The sequence below is a fragment of the Hipposideros armiger genome, unplaced genomic scaffold (assembly GCF_001890085.2).
Source record: "Hipposideros armiger isolate ML-2016 unplaced genomic scaffold, ASM189008v1 scaffold_14, whole genome shotgun sequence".
Taxonomy (NCBI): Eukaryota; Metazoa; Chordata; class Mammalia; order Chiroptera; family Hipposideridae; genus Hipposideros; species Hipposideros armiger.
This window is the reverse complement of record NW_017731364.1, coordinates 2,004,165-2,022,442: the sequence shown is the minus strand read 5'-3', so window position 1 is coordinate 2,022,442 and position 18,278 is coordinate 2,004,165. Positions and strand designations below refer to the sequence as shown.

General features: G+C 40.3%; 1 protein-coding gene across 1 annotated transcript in view; it reads left to right on the top strand.

The window, feature by feature from the left end:
* The window catches only part of PARL (presenilin associated rhomboid like), a 45,918-nt gene that overhangs the window by 25,758 nt on the left and 1,882 nt on the right, over window positions 1–18,278 (top strand). Inside the window, exons 5-9 of the mRNA XM_019623691.1 lie at window positions 8,235–8,330; window positions 8,915–9,064; window positions 11,759–11,829; window positions 16,313–16,414; window positions 16,553–16,650. Of these exons, the coding sequence (XP_019479236.1) occupies window positions 8,235–8,330; window positions 8,915–9,064; window positions 11,759–11,829; window positions 16,313–16,414; window positions 16,553–16,650 (517 nt within the window). The remainder of the gene's footprint in view (window positions 1–8,234; window positions 8,331–8,914; window positions 9,065–11,758; window positions 11,830–16,312; window positions 16,415–16,552; window positions 16,651–18,278) is intronic.

Here is an 18,278-nt window from a genome sequence, read left to right as displayed (position 1 = left end):
GGGCCAGTGAAGCAACGTCCTCCACAACTAGACTGAAGAACAAAAGGACAGCAACTTGTCTGTTCCCCTTCCCCCAATTTCCCAGCGCTGTTCCCATCCCCCAATTCCCCAATAAAAATCTTAAAAAAAAAAAAGTGTGTACATTTAAAATTTTGTGTATTGTTTAGTTATCAAGAAGTTGTATACCAATTTAAAATCCTCTAACAATGTATAGAGTTTAAATGTCATTTTTTAAAAAATCAACTTTTTGATTTCTAAGAGCTGCCCGTGGAGAGGTTAGATAGTCCCATCTGCAGGAATGATGAGGAAATATAATAACTCCTTTTTGTGGTTAGTAATTATTATAAAGGTTTTTACCCCTTATTGTGAATTTGCCTCATTTTTTCCATCTGCCCATATTCGTTATGAACTATCTACATTCCAGTAGGAAGATGGAAGATGGTTAGTCTGTCTGGATTTCCTTTGATCCCAGGAAACTGGAGGACCAATCCTTAACTAGTTTTGTGATGCTGTGTGAGGCTGACGCGTTGGTCCCTGCGTGTAGCCCTGGTTCCCAGCACCTGAGACAGGGGCTGCTTGAGCCTGTTCTTTGGCTGCTGTGGATGTGTGTACTTGTAAGTACCAGGACCGGCCAGGCCTCGCTTCCTTCAAGGGTGGATTGACCCACCTCAGAAACAGAGGGAATGCTGTACTTAGCTACTGGACTCCCAAGTGGGATAATGAGTCCTTTTTTAGGAAGAGAGAAAAAGAAGTTGTACCACCTTCCTTGGGCTGAGGAGGAAAACAGACTGAGGTCGCTGAACCAAGCATTGCTTCCCAAATCAGGGTTTGTTTTTTTTTGTAATCAAGATGTAATTCACTTTTAAAATTCACCATCTAAAAGTTTACAATTCAGTGGTTTTTACTGTACTCACAAGGTTGTACAACTATCATCATCAACTAGTCCCAGAACATTTTCATTATTTCCAAAAGAAACCCCACATGCATTAGCAGTAACTCCTCATTCACCTCCTCCCCTCAGCCCTAGGTGACCACTAGTCTGTTTTCTTTCTTTATGGATTTGCCTGTTCTGGACATTTCATATACATGGAGTCACATCTTCTGTGGTCTTTGTGTCTGTTTCTTTCACTTAGTGTAATGTTTTAAATTCACCCATGTAGTGGTGTTAACCATGTGAAGGTCCGGCTGCCTGCCGCTTGAAGAAGTCAGTAATTGAGAGACAAGTTTGGTGGAAAGAAAAGCGGGGTTATTCAGAATGCCGGCATTCCGGGAGGATGGCGGACTCCTGTCCAGAGACCATCTCCTTGTTCCTATAACGGTCAGAAGGTTTTATAGGCACTAAGAAGCAAAACCAGGAAAGGGGGAGTCATTCAGGGAGGTCCGAGGGCTGACATCACTTCCCAGGGTCTGTTTAGTTTTAAGATAGTATTATCTCCTGACTTGGCCACTGTCGCTGGGGCTTTATGTGTCACCAGAAAAAACTGCAAGGGAGTTGCAAAATGGATTCCATTGCCTGGATGCCTAAGGACTAAGGAATCACTTTTTTCAGTTAGTGCTCGGCTGATTAACTGGATTAGCAAAGGATGTGTAGTGTAGCCTTGAGAAAGGGAACAAAGCAGGGTCATTAAATCAAGTAGTGAGGGGGAGAAACAGAGAAATAGCTGAACAGTAAAGTACGAGGTGATTCAAGTTATGGGCTAAGTTACTGATTTCTTAAGTTTCACCCTTATGGTGGCATGTGTCAGTACTTCAGTTCTTTTTAAAAAAATTTTATTGGGGAACAGCACAGTGTTTTTCCAGGACCCATCAGCTCCAAGTCAAGTAGTTGTTTCAATCTAATTGCGCAGGGTGCAACTCAGTGGCCCATGCGGGGATCAAACCGGCAACCTTGGTGGTATGAGCACTGAAATCCAACCAGCTGAGCTAACTCGCCGCCCCAGTACCTCTTTTTATGGCAAACAGTATTCCATTATATGGATATGTCACATTTTGTTTCTCCATTCATCTGTTGATGGACATTTGAGATATTTCCACTTTTTTTGTCTTATGATAATGCTGTGGACTTTCATGTGTACATTTTAATGTGGACATAGTTTTTCATTTCTCTTGCTAATATTGCTAGGAGTGGATTGTTGGGTCATATGGTATTTTTAAACGTTTTTAAAAATTGTGGTTAAAAAACACATAAAATGTACCATCTTAACTATTTTTAAGTGTTCAGTTCAGCAGTATTAAATATGTTCACATTGTTATGAAACATTTTCAGAACTCTTTATTTTGAAAAACTGAAACTCTATACTCATTACATAACAATTTCCCTTTTCCCCCTCTTCTCAGCCCTTGGTAACCAGCATGCCACTTTGTTTTTATTAATTGACTACTTTAGATACCTCATGTAAGTAGACTCATACAGTGCTTGACTTTTTCTTTTTTTTTAAAGATTTTTTATTGGAGAATTGGGGGAGGGGAACAGACAAGTTGCTGTCCTTTTTCAGTCTAGTTGTGGAGGACATCACTTCACTGGCCTATGATGGTATTATCATTGCCCTCTTCCGGGAGAGGCAATTGCTTGCCGGCCATTGGACGGCCCTCACAGCGGCTAACGGCAGCTCACGAAAGCTCACACCTGCTGCTGGCCAGTTCCACTGCAGGCCGAGCTGTTGTTCACCATCTTAGCTGTAAAGGGCAGCGTAACTGGCCCTCATGTGGGATCTGAACTGGAACCCTGCTGCTCAGAGCTGGCGTCGCAGGCCAAACTCCTAACCAACACATCACTTGGCCAGCCCAGTGCTGGTCTTTTTTGACTGGCTTACTTGTGAAGAGATGGAGGCAGAGATTGGAGTGATACTACAAGCCAAGCAATGCCCAAAATTTCCAAGAGGCACCGGAAGTGAGGAAGAGTGTTCCCTAGAGCCTTCAGAAGGAGGCATGGCCCAACTCAGTTTCAGACTAGCCTCCAGAACTGTAAGAGAATAAATACATTTCTGTTGTTTGAAGTTACCAAGTTTGTAGTAATTTATTACAGCAGCCCTAGGGAAGTAAGTATCAGTAATGCCCTGGGTTTTTTGTGTGGATAGTTTTTTGACTATTAATTCAGTCTCTTTACTTCTTACAGGCCTATTCAGATGTTCTGTTTCTTCTTGAATCAGTTTCAGTAGTTTGTGCCTTTCTAGGAATTTGTCAGTTTCATCTGTTATTCTTATTTATTCAGGTATGCAATTGTTCATAGTAGTCTCCTATAATCCTTTCTATTTCTGTAAGGTCAGTAGTAACATCCCTCTTTTATTCCTGAATTTGGTGATTTGAGATTTTTTTGTCAGTCTAGCTAAAGGTTTGTCAATTTTGTTGATCGTTTGAAAGAACCAACTTTTAGTCTCATTGATTTTTCTCTATTGTTTTTCTATTCTCTACTTCATTTATCCAAACTTGTCTTTATTATCTCCTGCATTCTGATTGCTTTGGGTTTAGCCTGCTCTTCCTTTTCTAGTTTCTTAAAGTAAAAGTTTAGATTATTGATTTGAGATCTGTACTCTTTTTAATGTAGGCATTCACAGCACAGCTTTTGCTGTATTTTATGTTTTAGCATTGTCAGCATGGGCAGGTGGCTTAAACAACAGAAATTTATTTTCTCACAATTCTGGAAGCCCGAAGTCTAAGATCCAGGATCAGTTTCTGCTGAGAACTCTCTTTGGCTTGTAGACTGCCACCTTTTTGGTGTGTCTTCATATGGCGGGAGAAGAGAGCAAGAGCAAGTTCTGGTATCTCGAGTACAAGGACACTAATCCCATCGTGAAGGCCCTACCTCATGACCTCACCTAACTCTAATTACTTCCCAAAGGCCCCGTCCCCACGTACCATCACCTTAGGGGTTAGGGTTTCAACATATGAATCTTACGGGGACACAATTCAGTTTATAACAGGTATGTTTTTGTTTTCATTCATTTAAGTACTGAATTTCTTTTGTGATTTTCTTTGACCCATTGGTTATTTAGGAGTGTGATAATTTCCACATACTTGTGAATTTTCCGAATGTCTTATTGATTTGTAATTTCATTCCATTGTGATCAGAGAACCTACTTTGTATAATTTCAGTGTTCTAAAATTTTTTGAAAATTGTTTTATGGCTGAACATATGGTCTGTCGTGGATAATGTTCCATGTACACTTGAGAAGAATGTGTACTCTCTTGAATGTTTTATAGATGTCTGTTAGGTCTAGTTGGTTTATAGTGTTGTTCAAGTCTTCTGTTTTTTTGCTGATCATCTAATTCTATCTATTATTGAAAATGAGGTATTGAAATCTCCAACTGTTATTGTTGAACTGTTTATTTCTCCGTTCAGCTCTGTCAATTTTTGCTTCATATATTTTGGGATTCTATTGTTAGGAGCATACTCGTATATGTTTGTAATTGTTATATCTTCTAGATGGATATAAAGAAGATATTATATGCTCTTGACCCTTTTATCATTATATAATGTCCTTTTTTTATCTCTCATAACAAATATTGTCTGAAAGCCTATTTTGTCTTGTTATGCTTTGGCCTTCAAAATCCTGGAAATATATGGTTTTGTAAGGATGTTTTGTAAACCCCTGTGAACATCACATTACTCAGCTATTCCTTCTAAGATTTTTGTTTAGTCTCTTATTTGCCCCCACTATCATCCACCACGTTAGGCAGCCACAAACTTAAAACACTTGCCTGTAATTGTATTTGACAAATGCCCTCTGGGAAAAGGGGTTTTGCACTTGCACTCCCAATTCAGGTCACATATAGACAGTTGCCTTGCAAGTGGGTGGGATCTTCCAGGGAACTATTATCATATAGGTCAGATGATAACAGTTCTTTGGGAATGAGGCATTGAAAGAGTTCCAGCTTCAATTCTGTTACTTCTAGTGGTTGCCAGTCTGCACTGGGAGTGTGGATTGTTTTCATGGCTAACTTATAGGTGGAAAGCGAGGGGTGAGACTAAGTCAAGTTCAAATGCCCCAAACTCACTGTTTTTAGTTAGGATTCAGCCATTTTTCTTAAATAAATGCTAGGTTGCTTCAAGCCTTTGGCTAGTATCCAGAGTTCTGAAAAAGTTGATTCTGACAATTTTTACCAATTTTTTCACTTGTGCTTATGAAAGAGATTTTTTTTGGAGGTTCTTACTTCATTGTTCTCACTGATGTAATCCAGTGCATCACGTTCAGTAAAGTAGGCACTGAGGCAGCGGCAGCAGCTTTCCCGAGTCAATAACACCAAGCTTGTCCAAGAACTTACTGAGTCAGGAGGAGGCAAGTAACACTCCTAAATGGAGGTACAGAGACCTTTAGTAGTTCTACCTCTCAAAGGAGAAGGAGGGGGAAAGAAACCATTTTTCTTTGAGCATCTGCATACTAGATTCATGTACTATCTTGGCTAAGCCTCACTGCAATGTTCACACGGTGTAGGGGTATTATCCTCATTTTATAGTTGAGGAAACTGAAGTGAAGGGGTGAAATGCTACAGGTCACAAAGCTACTAAGTGGCATACCTAGGATCCAGACCTGAAAAGGCCATTCTCTTTCTACCTTATTTTTCATTTGTTCTTTTGTCACTATGTCACCACTGCATTTAATTGTGCTTTTCCATTTAATCATCAGTCAGCTCTGTAAGGTAGATTTTATTGTCCCCATTTTACAGAAGAGGAAACTGAGGCTCAGAGGTTAGGCCTCTTGCCCAAGATACAGTGTAAGCAGGATAGAGTCGGTTCTGCTGGATTCCTTCACCCACACCTTTAGACACCGTGCAGTGCTGCCTCCGCAGGCCTGAGGTGACCACACACCCTCTCCTGCCCACCTGCTTCTGGGACCAGCCTATGCTATTTCCCAGATAAGGAGCCCTTGTTTGGTGTCTGATGTCCTAGAGTGACCAAGGTCAAAAGAAATCCTCTTTGCTGAGTCTAGTAGAAAGAGCCCTAGCTCAGGAATTCTGGCTTGGCTGCTGACTTTGGCTCTTTAAAAACATATACATCTGAGAGCCTCAGTTTCTCATCTATAATTGGCCTTCAAAATGGGATATGTAAAGAAGAAAATACCTTTTACTTTTCTCATTTCTTTTAAATTTGTTAGTGTGTTTATAATGAATTATAGCAGTTTGAATACATATTTGGGTATGTTTTTCTGTTGTTTACTGATGGGACACCTAATCATAGACCACTGGTCTATGAAGTGAGGGCTTTTGGCTCGAGTGTGTTCCAGTGCCAATATTCTGTCATAATTACCAGAAAGATTTCTTGCATTCGAGTTGAAAACTTGGCAATGTTGACTCTTTGGCTACTGTTGACCTTTATATCTTGGGTTATTTTTCCCTTTTTCCCATCTTTTTTCCTAGTTGTCGTCTCTGCAGCCAGATGCCGTTCACTTCTCTACAGTGCAGTGGTGCTTGTGGTTTCCAGAAGTGTGTGTATGTCACCAGTTTCAGGAAGTAGCCTGTGGAACTGGCAGAGTAGGCAGTATAGCTGTTGCCATTTTTTATCCTGGCAGGCAAGTTCAGGGGTCCTGTCTTGCTCTCTTTGCATCGAGCCACAGTTGGAGCAAACTGCAAAGCCCTGACTCATTATCTTTCTGATCATGGAAACCCGAATCAAACTATTCTCGGGTCTTTACCCTGAGATATCAATCAATCACTATGGACAAGAACCTACACCTAAGAGAGTTCTCTGGGTAGTAAAGATGTTTAACTGTCCCCAAAGAAACTAAACCCCAAGCAGCACTAACCACTTCTCCCTTCCTTTAGGATAACCCCCCTGAGGTCTGTCCCTCCATCTGAGGAGGCTCTGCTCTTTCTCTGCCCGTCTCCCCTGCCCAGGCCCCAGGCTCCTTAGTAGGAGGTATATACAGTGCTCAGAGTGGCCTTGCATAGGCCCCTCTTCCTCATCCTCTCTACTGCCCCTCTCAGCATCTTGGAAGAGTTTTAGTTATTTACCAAAGATGGTAGAACAGCTGTCACAGTTCCCACTAGTAAGAATCTGATAAAATTAATGGAATCAAGTCAGCTAAATACCATTTAATGTGCTTTGGGGAAAGGAAAAATGCTTCCAGTTCATCTATGACACACCACCAATTGTAAGGTGCATCCAGATTTCAGATATTAAATGGGAAAAATGTCCTAGAATATTTGAAAGTAATAGCTTCCTTTCCTACGTAACTCTCAATTAGGAAAGCTATAACTGGAGAGACTGGGAATGCCAGGGTATAGCTGAGAGCCTATGGAGTGAGCACATATGGAAGCCAAAGGTACCTCCAAGATGTAGCAGTTGGCAGGAGCTGTACAGTGAATATCTTCTAAAATACATCCTCTTTCCAGAATGGTTGGAATCAGTCCTTTTTGTCATTGAAAATGTTGAAAGGGCTAGTTGCCTGTTGCCTAAAAAGACTGAAGGAATGAATAAGTGTTTAAATTCCTTTAATTAATTCATGTAGATGAGTGAATCTACATGCAAAGATGAGTGAATCTACATGCAACTACGTGCAAGGAGTTGTGATACATAAAATTAATGTATTTTTTAAAGTTTGTAGTTTTCAAGAATAACAATTTTGGGACTAAATAGTTCATTCTATCATTAAATAATCATATTCAGTTGAGTGATAGTTTTAGTAGTATCAGTTCTTGCAGAAAAATGAAAGTCACCCAACTCCCACATGTAATCATATTTGCAAAAGCGGTTGCAAAATTCTTCCACATTATTCCTGAATTCTTATTTAATGAGTATTTTTCTCAGACATATGTATCTTCATCTACAGATAATCCATAGATGTTTCATAAACTATCTATAACTTTAAGAAGCATACTGTTCCTTGTAGAAAAAGAAGTGATGTCATATAGCTTTTCTACTCTTGGCCAAAGGACCTAATTCTGTACGTTACTTGTACTTCGGCTGGGCCATTTTCAAACAATAATCATAGATCTGATTATTTATTGAGAAGAGTAGACTGTTGTAAAGAAATAAAATATGGATCTGAGTGAAGGAAGTTAGCTCCTAGAGCATTTGCAGTTTTCCAAGAGTTCTCTGATTTCACCAACCCGTGACAGTTTTGATAATTACAAATACTGATTTCACTTACTTTGCTTAGCTTACCTTTTCTCCCCAAGTATACGCATATTATACTCTTACATAATTGTGGTAAAAAATCTTTTTCAGGTGGACTTTTGATCAGACTTTCTTTGCTCTTATTTTTAACCTCCCTAAATTATACATATTTATTTTGTAGGTATCATAGCTGCAAATGTTTTTGTGTTCTGTTTATGGAGAGTACCTTCTCTACAACGGACAATGATCAGATACTTCACATCCAATCCAGCCTCAAGTAAGTCTAACTTGTGTGTTTTTATCTTGAAGTAGAGATAATATGAAAGAAATGTGCTTTATGTTAAATTGAAATGCTATAAAAAGGATGAGTTCTTGTCAACAATTATTAGCCAAATTGGAGTATAGGCCATCAGCTCTTTGAGAACTGGGACCTCAGCTCTCTTACTGCTGTGTCCCAGGCACCTACAGTGTGCCTTGCACATAGTAGGTATCTAAACATTTTTCAATGACTTAAGATTCGTGATCACAACAAGTTTACTCTTTGAGGAGACTGTCATATACAATTTCATATCTATAATTGAAATGATTTTCTAACTAACTTTTGCCATAAGGACAAGTTGCTTTCATTGAACTGAGAATTTTTATTGGTTGCTTTCTACTAAGTAGAAAGGAGATTTAAAATAGCTTTTTACCACTTCAAAAAATGCTATCTTAAGCTAACTTATTTAGGCTTTTAACTGCCTCTGTTTTTGTTTCCCATGTTTGACTTGTTTCATAAAAATAATGAACAAAATCTAAAATAGAGAATTTTTACTGGCTGTGTGTTTCCTGACTACCAGACTGGTTTTCTTTCTCTTGCAGAGGTCCTGTGTTCTCCAATGTTGCTGTCAACGTTCAGTCATTTCTCCTTGTTTCACATGGCGGCAAATATGTATGTTTTGTGGAGCTTCTCCTCCAGCATAGTGAACATACTGGGTCAGGAGCAGTTCATGGCAGTGTACTTATCTGCAGGTAATGAGCTCTACTTAATCTTGGGGGCCTTTCAGAGGATAAGCACTCTCACCTATCTAGAGAAGGGACAAAGGGAGTGATTCTATCCATATTCTACATACAGTCAGTGCTCAGTACATACAGTAATACCTTGGTTTGCGAGCATAATTTGTTCCGGAAACAAACTACTCGTATTGCAGGACATCACTCGTTTACCACGTTAAAATGTATTAGAAATGTTTGCTCATCTTGCGCAACACTTGCAAACCATGTTACTCGCAATCCAAGGTTTTACTGTATTTGTTTCTCAGCCTGTATTTAGAGAAGACTACCACAGACTGGTGGGGGTGTTGTCTTCTCTGCTTCTCATTTTGTGGATTTCCTCTGACATGAATTATTAAACTATTATTTAGTTTTAAATTAGGTAGATAGGAATTAAGGTTTAGTGTAGAACTTAAGCATGTCATTTTTATCTCACTAGGCCTTGGTTTCTTTAGCCTCAGATGCATTATTTTACGTAGATAAGTGATTACCAGATTTTCTGGCTGTCTCAGTCACCTGAATCTTTGTTAAGTAACCTAAGTATCTTCAATTTCCAGAAAGCTTTAGATCAGAGCTACCCAATAATAATAATGTCAAAAATGAGTTTATTCTCGCAAGCATATATGGTAGCATGGAACCACTCCAGTTGTAGTCCTGGAAATAGCGTCATTTCCTTATTTCAACTAGGAAGTGGTAGTGCAGGATTCCAGGCTCCTAGATGCTGCTAAGTTGACAATTTGTCATTTAAATTTTACTTACCTCTGGGCCGGCCGAGTGGCGCATTGGTTAAGAGCTGGCTTGGGAAGCCAGAGGACCCCGGTTCGGATCCCACATAAGAGGGCCAGTGACACTGCCCCCTACAGCTAAGATGCTGAACAACAGCTCAACCTGGAGCTGGGCTGCCGTGAGTCGCCTGAGTGGTGGGCGACAGCATGGGCTGTAGCCCCTGCTGCAGTAGATTGCCATGGGCTACTGTGTGTAGCCAGCAGCTACCATGTGTAGCCAGCAGCCTCCGTGAGCAGCCGTCCAGAAGCCGGCAACTGATCTGCCTCGCCCGGGAAGAGCACAATGATGGTGCCAACTTGGGGCATTGAAGCAACGTCCTCCACAACTAGACTGAAGAACCAAACGACAGCAACTTGTCTGTTCCCCTTCTTCCAATTCCCCAGCGCTGTTCTAATTCCCCAATAAAAATCTTAAAAAAAAAAAGAAAGGAAAGCACTAATTTAAAAAAAAAAAATTTTTACTTCTCTGTCTTTGCAAAATGTGCTTAATTAAAACCATAAGGTATAAAAATTAATTCCTAAAACCCCTTCATTTACATAGTATACCTGGCACTATTCTGTAGTGAAAAAAGCACTGAGGTTTTTTGTTTTGTTTTGTTTTTAAGATTTTTTTTTTTTAATTGGGGAATTGGGGGATGAGAACAGTGCTGGGGAATTGGGGGAAGGGGAACAGACAAGAGGCGCTGTCGTTTTGTTCTTCAGTCTAGTTGTGGAGGACGTTGCTTCACTGGCCCAAGTTGGCACCATCATTGTGCTCTTCCCGGGTGAGACAGATCAGTCGCCAGCTTCTGGACGGCCGCTCATGGCGACTGCTGGCCGCTCACGCTGGCTGCTGGCTACACACGGTAGCCCGTGGCAACCCACTGCAGCAGGGGTTGCAGCCTACGCCGTCCCCGGCGACTCACGGCAGCCCAGCTCCAGGTTGAGCTGTTGTACAGCATCTTAGCTGTGGAGGGCAGTGTCACTGGCCCTCATATGTGGGATCCGAACCGGGGCCCTCTGGCATCCTGAGCCAGCTCTTAACCAATGTGTCACTCGGCCGGCCCATCACTGAGCTTTTTCTGTAATAAAAACACTGAGGAAGACCTGAGTTCAGATCCTTTTTCTGCTACCAGCTGTGTGATGTTGCAGAAACGACTCTACCTCTCTGATGATAATGATACTCTCTCATGACAAGGGGTTGTAGAAAGGATTAAATAGAAGCATCTACCACAAGGCCCAGAATGGGTACTTAATTGATGTTAAATACTCGTGTGCATCTAGTTCCTCAAAACTAGAAGCTGAGCAGTGTTTCTGGCCTGTAAGATAAGTGTGTATCTCTTTCCCGAAGCACTAGTTGTGTTGTTGTAGGTACAAAGGGTCTGTCTCAGGTGCCATTTATTCCTGCTCTGTAGGAAGTTGTTTTTTAAAATGGGCCACACTCAGCTCAGATGACATTGGAGGCAAAGGGACATGTAAAGGATCATCTGGTCTAGATCTGCAGCAGAATCAATCATTTGTTGGGCGAGCTGTGTAAAATACAGACTTCCTGGTCCCACCCCTGAGATTCTGATTGAGTGTTTGAAGTGCAGCTCAGAGGATCCCAAGACAGTTGGTGAGTGTGGGAACTAGTCCCTTTTCTTTCTGTTATAGATGATGTTATAGATGAGGAAAATGATAGCCGAGAGGTAAATGACCCTACGTCACTCAGCAAGTTGTGCAGTGGCTCAGACTTTTCTTTCCCTGTAAAATATCTGAAGTGATAGGCAGAATAAGTGTTCATGCCTTCTTGCATCTTGTAGTGACTCAAGTAGAAAGTTGACGTTGTTAGTCTCTGTGGGGTAGAGAACAGGAATGGAAACCATTTTTATAACTCACTAAAATTATTGAAATCTGACTTATTTCTTAGGTGTTATTTCCAATTTTGTCAGTTACGTGTGTAAAGTTGCCACAGGAAGATATGGACCATCACTTGGTGCAGTAAGTATTGTTAATTTTAAAAAGTTGTAGTTTAGTTTTTAACTTCATTTTGAAATAATTTTAGACTTATAAAAAAGTGGCAAAATTAGTGCAAAGAGTTCCTGTATACCCTTCACCCTAATGTTAACTATAATACAGAATCACCACACAATGATCAAAGCTGGGAAATTAACACTGAAGCAATTCTATTAACTAATCTATATCTAATTTAGAATTTATATATTTGTAAAGCCTTGTAAATTTCAGGCGATAGCTTTTAACCATTGGTCATTTATATATACTTACTGGAACAGAGTACATATCAAGAGTAGTCAGCAAGATAAGCAACCTAGGTGTTCATCAATAGATGAATGGATAAAGAAGATGTGGTGTATATATTTATACAACAGAATATTAGCCATAAAAAGGAATGAAATTTTGCCATTCATGGCAACATGGTAGGACCCAGAGAACATTATGCTAAGTGAAAAAGGCTGGACAGAGAAAGACAAATACCATAGGATTTCACTTACATGGGGAATCTAAAAAACAAAACACACAAAAACATGAAACAGAAACAAACTCATAGATACAAGTATGAGCGTGTTGTTTTTTTTTAAAGATTTTTATTGGGGAACCAGGGAAGGGGAACAGGCTGCTGTCCTTTTTTTTTTGTTCTTCAGTCTAGTTATGGAGGACGTTGCTTCACTGGCCCAAGTTGGCACCATCATTTCGCTCTTCCCGGGCAAGGCAGATCGGTCGCCAGCTTCTGGACGGCCGCTTACAGCGGCTGCTGGCCGCTCATGCTGGCTGCTGGCTACATACGGTAGCCCATGACAACCCACTGCAGCAGAGGACTGCAGCCTACGCCGGCGGCGACTCACAGCAGCCCAGCTCCAGGTTGAGCTGTTGTTCAGCATCTTAGCTGCAGAGGGCAGTGTCACTGGCCCTCATATGTGGGATCCAAACTGGGGCCCTCTGGCGTCCCAAGCCAGTTCTTAACCAGCGTGCCACTCGGCCGGCCCTAAACATTTTTTGTTTTTTAAGATTCCACATATAAGTGAGATCATACAGTATTTGTCTTTCTCTGTCTGACTTATTTCACTTAGCATAATGCCCCCAAGGTCCACCCATGTTGTTGCAAATGGCAAGATTTCATTCTTTTTAATGGCTGAGTAATATTCTATTGTGTGTGTATGGATGTGTATATCTATACACAGAGGGTGCTAAAAAAATTATACACATTTTAAGAAAGGAAAAAACTATTAAAATTGTAATACTCAATAGATACCGATAACAAAAGATGAATACAAGTCATGTGTATACATTTTTTTGACACTCCCAGTGTATGTACGTGTGTGTGTATGAGTGTGTGTATGGTCCCAAATGGCAAGATTTTCTTCTTTTTATGGCTAAATAGTATTCTATTGTATATATATACCACATTTTCTTGATCCATTCATCCATCAATAGATACTGTGGTTGTTTCCATATCTTGGCTATTGTAAATGCTGCAGTGGATATGGGGCATATATCTTTATAAGTTAATATTTTTGTTTGGATAAATACCTAGAAGTAGAATTGCTGGATCATAAGATAGTTCTGTTTCTATTTTTGAGGAGCCTTCATACTGTTTTCCATAGTGGCTGTACCAATTTACATTCCCATCAACAGTGCACAAGGGTTCCCTTTTCTCCACAGCCTCTCCAACACTTGTTATTTCTTGTCTTTTGATCATAGCCAGGTGTGAGGTGTTCGACAGCTCATTGTGGGTTTGATTTGCATTTTCCTGATGTTAAGCACATTTTCATGTACCTGTTGACCATCTGTATGTCTTCTTTGGAAAAATGTCTATTCAGATTCTTTGTCCATTTTTTAATCAGATTTTTTTGACATTGAGTTGTATGAGTTCTTTATATATGTTGTATATTAATCCCTTATCAGATTGTATGATTTGCAAATGTTTTCTCCCATTTGATAGGTTGCCTTTTTATTTTGTTGAGGCAGAGTTTCATTTTGCTGTGTAGAAGCTTCGTAGTTTGATGAAGTCCCAATTGTTTATTTTGCTTTTGTTGCCTTCGCTTTTAACCTTTTGTTTTGTTTTGTTTTGTTTTATGGCGTTAACAGTTCTGAACAATGCAGGGCAGTTATTTTATAGAATGACCATCAGTTGTTTCTTACCTCATGATTAGATTCTGATTGTGTGTTTTGGGTTGGAATGCCACATGTGGGATGTTGTCTTCTCAGGTATCACATCTAGAGTCACGTGGTGTCCATTTGCTCTTTATTGTCCATCGGCTGGTTAAGGTGTTTTATAGCTTCTCTACCGAAAAATCATTTTTCCTTTCCTTTTAAAATTAATAAGTAATTTGTGAGAAGATACTTTGGGAGTATGTCAATATCTTGCTATCTTGTAACTATACTTAATACAGTATTGCATGTCTGAAAGTTGCTAAGAGTAGATCTTAAAAGTTCTCATCACAAGGAAAACAAATTTGTAACTGGTAACAGATATTAAGTAGATTTACTGTGGTAATCATTTCACAATATATAAATAGCAAATTATTGTGTTGTACACCTGAAACTAATATAATGTTATGTCAATTATACCTCAATTTAAAAAAAGAATGTGGAAATGTTCCAGCTTTTAGGAGACCAAAGAGACATGACAACTAAATGTAATACATAATCTAAGGGGAGGGGAAAAAGCTACAAAGGACATTATTGGGACAAATGACAAAACTGGAAAATGTCCTCTCCCCACTACCCAGAATAGCATCCATTGATTATTTATTCAAGCTTGAAGCAATTTTGACTGTGATGGTGGTTGTGAGGGTGAAGGTGTGCATCTAATTAGCTTTCCCTAATATTAACATCTTCCATAATCATGGCTCACTTATCAAAACTAGGAAATTAACATTGGCACAGTACCATTAACTGCAGACTCTATTTGGTTTCCCCGGTTGTTCCATGCTTTCTTTGTTCCAGGATGCTACATTGCATTTATTATAATTGTCATGTCTTTTTAGTATCCTGTAGTATGTGATGGTTTCTCAGTCCTTCCTGTCTTCCATGACCTTGATACTTTTGAGGAATAGTGGGAAGATATTTTTTAGAATTCCCTCAAGGGAGTTTTATTATATTTAATAAGTGACTATGATTTGTGTCTACTAAGAACTTGGGTAGAAGACAGATAAACTAAGCTAAAGCGACTGCCTCCCTTTGCTCTCTTCCTGGTCAGCTTCTTCGCATTCCTCTACCTTATGATACCATCTGACCTGCAGGCTTGGTTCAAGCTGTTTTAATGCTTAGAATAATATGCTTCCCATCTTCTCCCATTTTACCTGGCCAGCACCTGGTCACCCTTCTCTGCAAAGTTTGATGTCTCTTATTAAGCCTGAGCTCTCCCTTCCGTGTGCTGCTATAGCATGTTGTACTGCCCCATTATAGCCAATCGTATTTTGTTGTTTTTACTTATTGATGTCCTTCCTGCCACAGTGTAGGCTCCATGAAGCAGGGACTGTAAGTTTCGTTCTCTGTATCCCCAACATCTAGATAGTGCCAGGTACAGAGTAGGACTGAATGAAATATTTGAATGAATGATTATCATGAGATATAATGTTAACTGGGGATTGTGATCTAATTTCTCAAATATTCTACCATCTAGAGGAATTAGGAACATGTCCAACATTAAGAAAGTTTAGTTAAATTAGCATAATTTATCCAGGAAATATTTCATAGCCATTATAAATTTAAATTATGAAGATTTCCTACCAACCTGCAAAAGCACATATGATAAAAGAAAAAACTATACAACAATTATAATTCAAATATAACAAGAAATGATTGACTTGTTGAGTATAAGGTTGTGAGATTGTGATTTTTATCCTCTAATATCGATACAAAGTTGCTGGGGAAATGCTTCCCACACAGGTGGATGCATGGGTATCCCTGGGAGGATGCTGTGAGGGGAGGGTCCTGCAGAGCCAGGGATAAACACGGCGAGCTTTCTTGGAGCAGAACATTTGCTCAGAGGTGTTAAGGGAAATGTGTAGTTTTATTATGAGATAGAATGCAAACTTCATGACTTTTTTTTAAGATAAAATATTACTTTAAATTCCACACATGTAGGTTTTTGGGGGCAAATTTATTTTCACTCACTCTGGGTGGCGTAGCTTTGTTGAGGTTTGAGAAGTTCTTTTTTTAGTCATGAAATGAAATCATTTGACATACTTCATTCACTGTCCCTGGAGTTCATTAAGCACTCATGTGCTAGTTGTTAGACATCTTATTGCCTGAAGTTAAATCCTTTCCAGGTGGTTACTATGTGCCCCTTTGACTGATATTTTGTTCATTAGTAACTGAAAGTTTTTAAGCTTTGTGCTCACCTAGAAATTTGTAGCTTATTAAGTTTCTGGAAAAAGTATTGCTACTTTTGATATTGTAGTCACTAAGCAGTGGCACGTTGAGAGTTTCACGTTTTCACCAAGGTGTTGATTTGCAGTCGGGCGCAATCATGACGGTCCTTGCAGCTGTCTGCACCAAGATCCCAGAAGGGAGACTGGCCATTATCTTCCTTCCCATGTTCACGTTCACAGCAGGGAATGTGAGTATTTTTATGAAGTGAATTGTGGGGACAGTGGTGATATTTTTATATTGACTGAATTCTTGCCCTTAAATTAGAAGTGTCAGTGCTGGAGGAATGAAAGTTGTACCAATTCTGTTCTTTTTTGCTGGCTTGCAGGCCCTAAAAGCCATTATTGCCATGGATACAGCAGGAATGATCCTGGGATGGAAATTTTTTGATCATGCAGCACATCTTGGGGGAGCTCTCTTTGGAATGTAAGTTTGAGTGTAACCTGTTGCTACACTGCTGTTTTGGGTCCTCTTCTCCCCACCCCTTAGGAAGGCAGAGTAAGGCAGCCCTGTGAAGCAGGGCGGGTGGGTTTGGGAGCGTGAGGAATCCTCAGTACAGTGCTTTGGCCTCGCCCAGTTTCACCAGGTGAGGTGGGGTGTGAGACTCCCAGCCCCGCCCCTGCCCTCCTTGTTTGTTAGAGATCAGCTATGTCTTCACCCTCCCCTTAACCTCACGTCACCCCAACTCCTGACCTGTCATGATTCCTGGCACCTTGTGGAGACTGTTCCCTCGCCCCCCAGTCTGGGCTGTCATCTCCTTTCCCCACTCTCAGGCCTGCTTTCCCCTGCCCAGACCCCACCCTGACCGCCATCTCACCAGTGCTGGGCAGACACACTGAGTGGGCGGGGCTGTTCTCTGCCTGCAGCGAGCATGTGCACACACGCTGTGTGACTGGCGTAGAGGCCAGGGATCATAAACCAAGGGCGACCGCTTATGGCAGGCACTGAGCTAGTTACTTTATGTTACACTATTACAACCTCCATTTTACTGATGGGCTCAGAAGTGATCTTCCCCAGGTCCAACAGCTCTTGGGTAGCAGAGCAGAGGTTTCAGCCCAGATCCATCCAAAGCCCTTCCCACCCTGTCACACCACATTGAGCACAATTGCTTGTGGCCACAAGATCTTCCATTTGTGCCTCAGACGATGGACTCTTGCTTAAAACAGTAGTGCTGTGGCGGCTCTGACACAGAACTTCTCAGGACTCCTGGAGCCCATCAGACATGAGAGGCCCCTTAGCAGAGTTACCGACTGTGGTGTGCTGGATCCGCTGGTGATCTGCCTCTTCTTGCATAAATGTTAACCTTTTGCCCGTACTTGGTTCTTACTTTGTTTCATAAGGAAAAACTTAATTTTTTTAATGAAAAAAAAAAAATTAGAAAAATCTAAGTGGAGCAGTTTTGCCCAGTAGGCGGTGGAATTAAATGCCATTATTGCCATTTATAATTTTTCAGTGATGATTAAAGAATAGCATATGTGAGTTCTAACTTTAACAGTAGCACATTATAAATAGTAGAAACTGACCTGATATTACAGTACGCGAAACCTAAAGACTTATGAAAAAGGGTTCTGTTTTATGAACGCTAAATTTATCTGGATCCTTCCATGTATACTTAAAGGATCTTCTCCCCAGCAGGTTTTTATTCTTCTGAACAATAATTAGACGATCTTTTTTCATTCTGAAAATAATTGGATCAAACACATTTTAAAGTCCAGGATCTGAAAGCCAGAGGAATCCTTTCTGTTTGCAAATGTTTCTCATTTCAACTCCTTTCACTTACTAGATCTGTCATGTCCAAAATTCATCCTTTCTAACATCTTTAATCTAGACTTAGAAATCCTTACTAATGGTAAAGATTCCATTAGTATCCTCCTGCACATTTCCTTGACTTTATGTCCCTCACCAAATTGTATGGTCTTCACCTTGTACTGTTGTAATAGTAACAGCTAACATATACTGAACATTTGCTGTGTGTGTGAGCTGAGGACTAATGTAATACTCTCAAAATCCTGTGAGGCATTCTATGTTGCTGAAAGCAGACTGCTTAAAGAAGG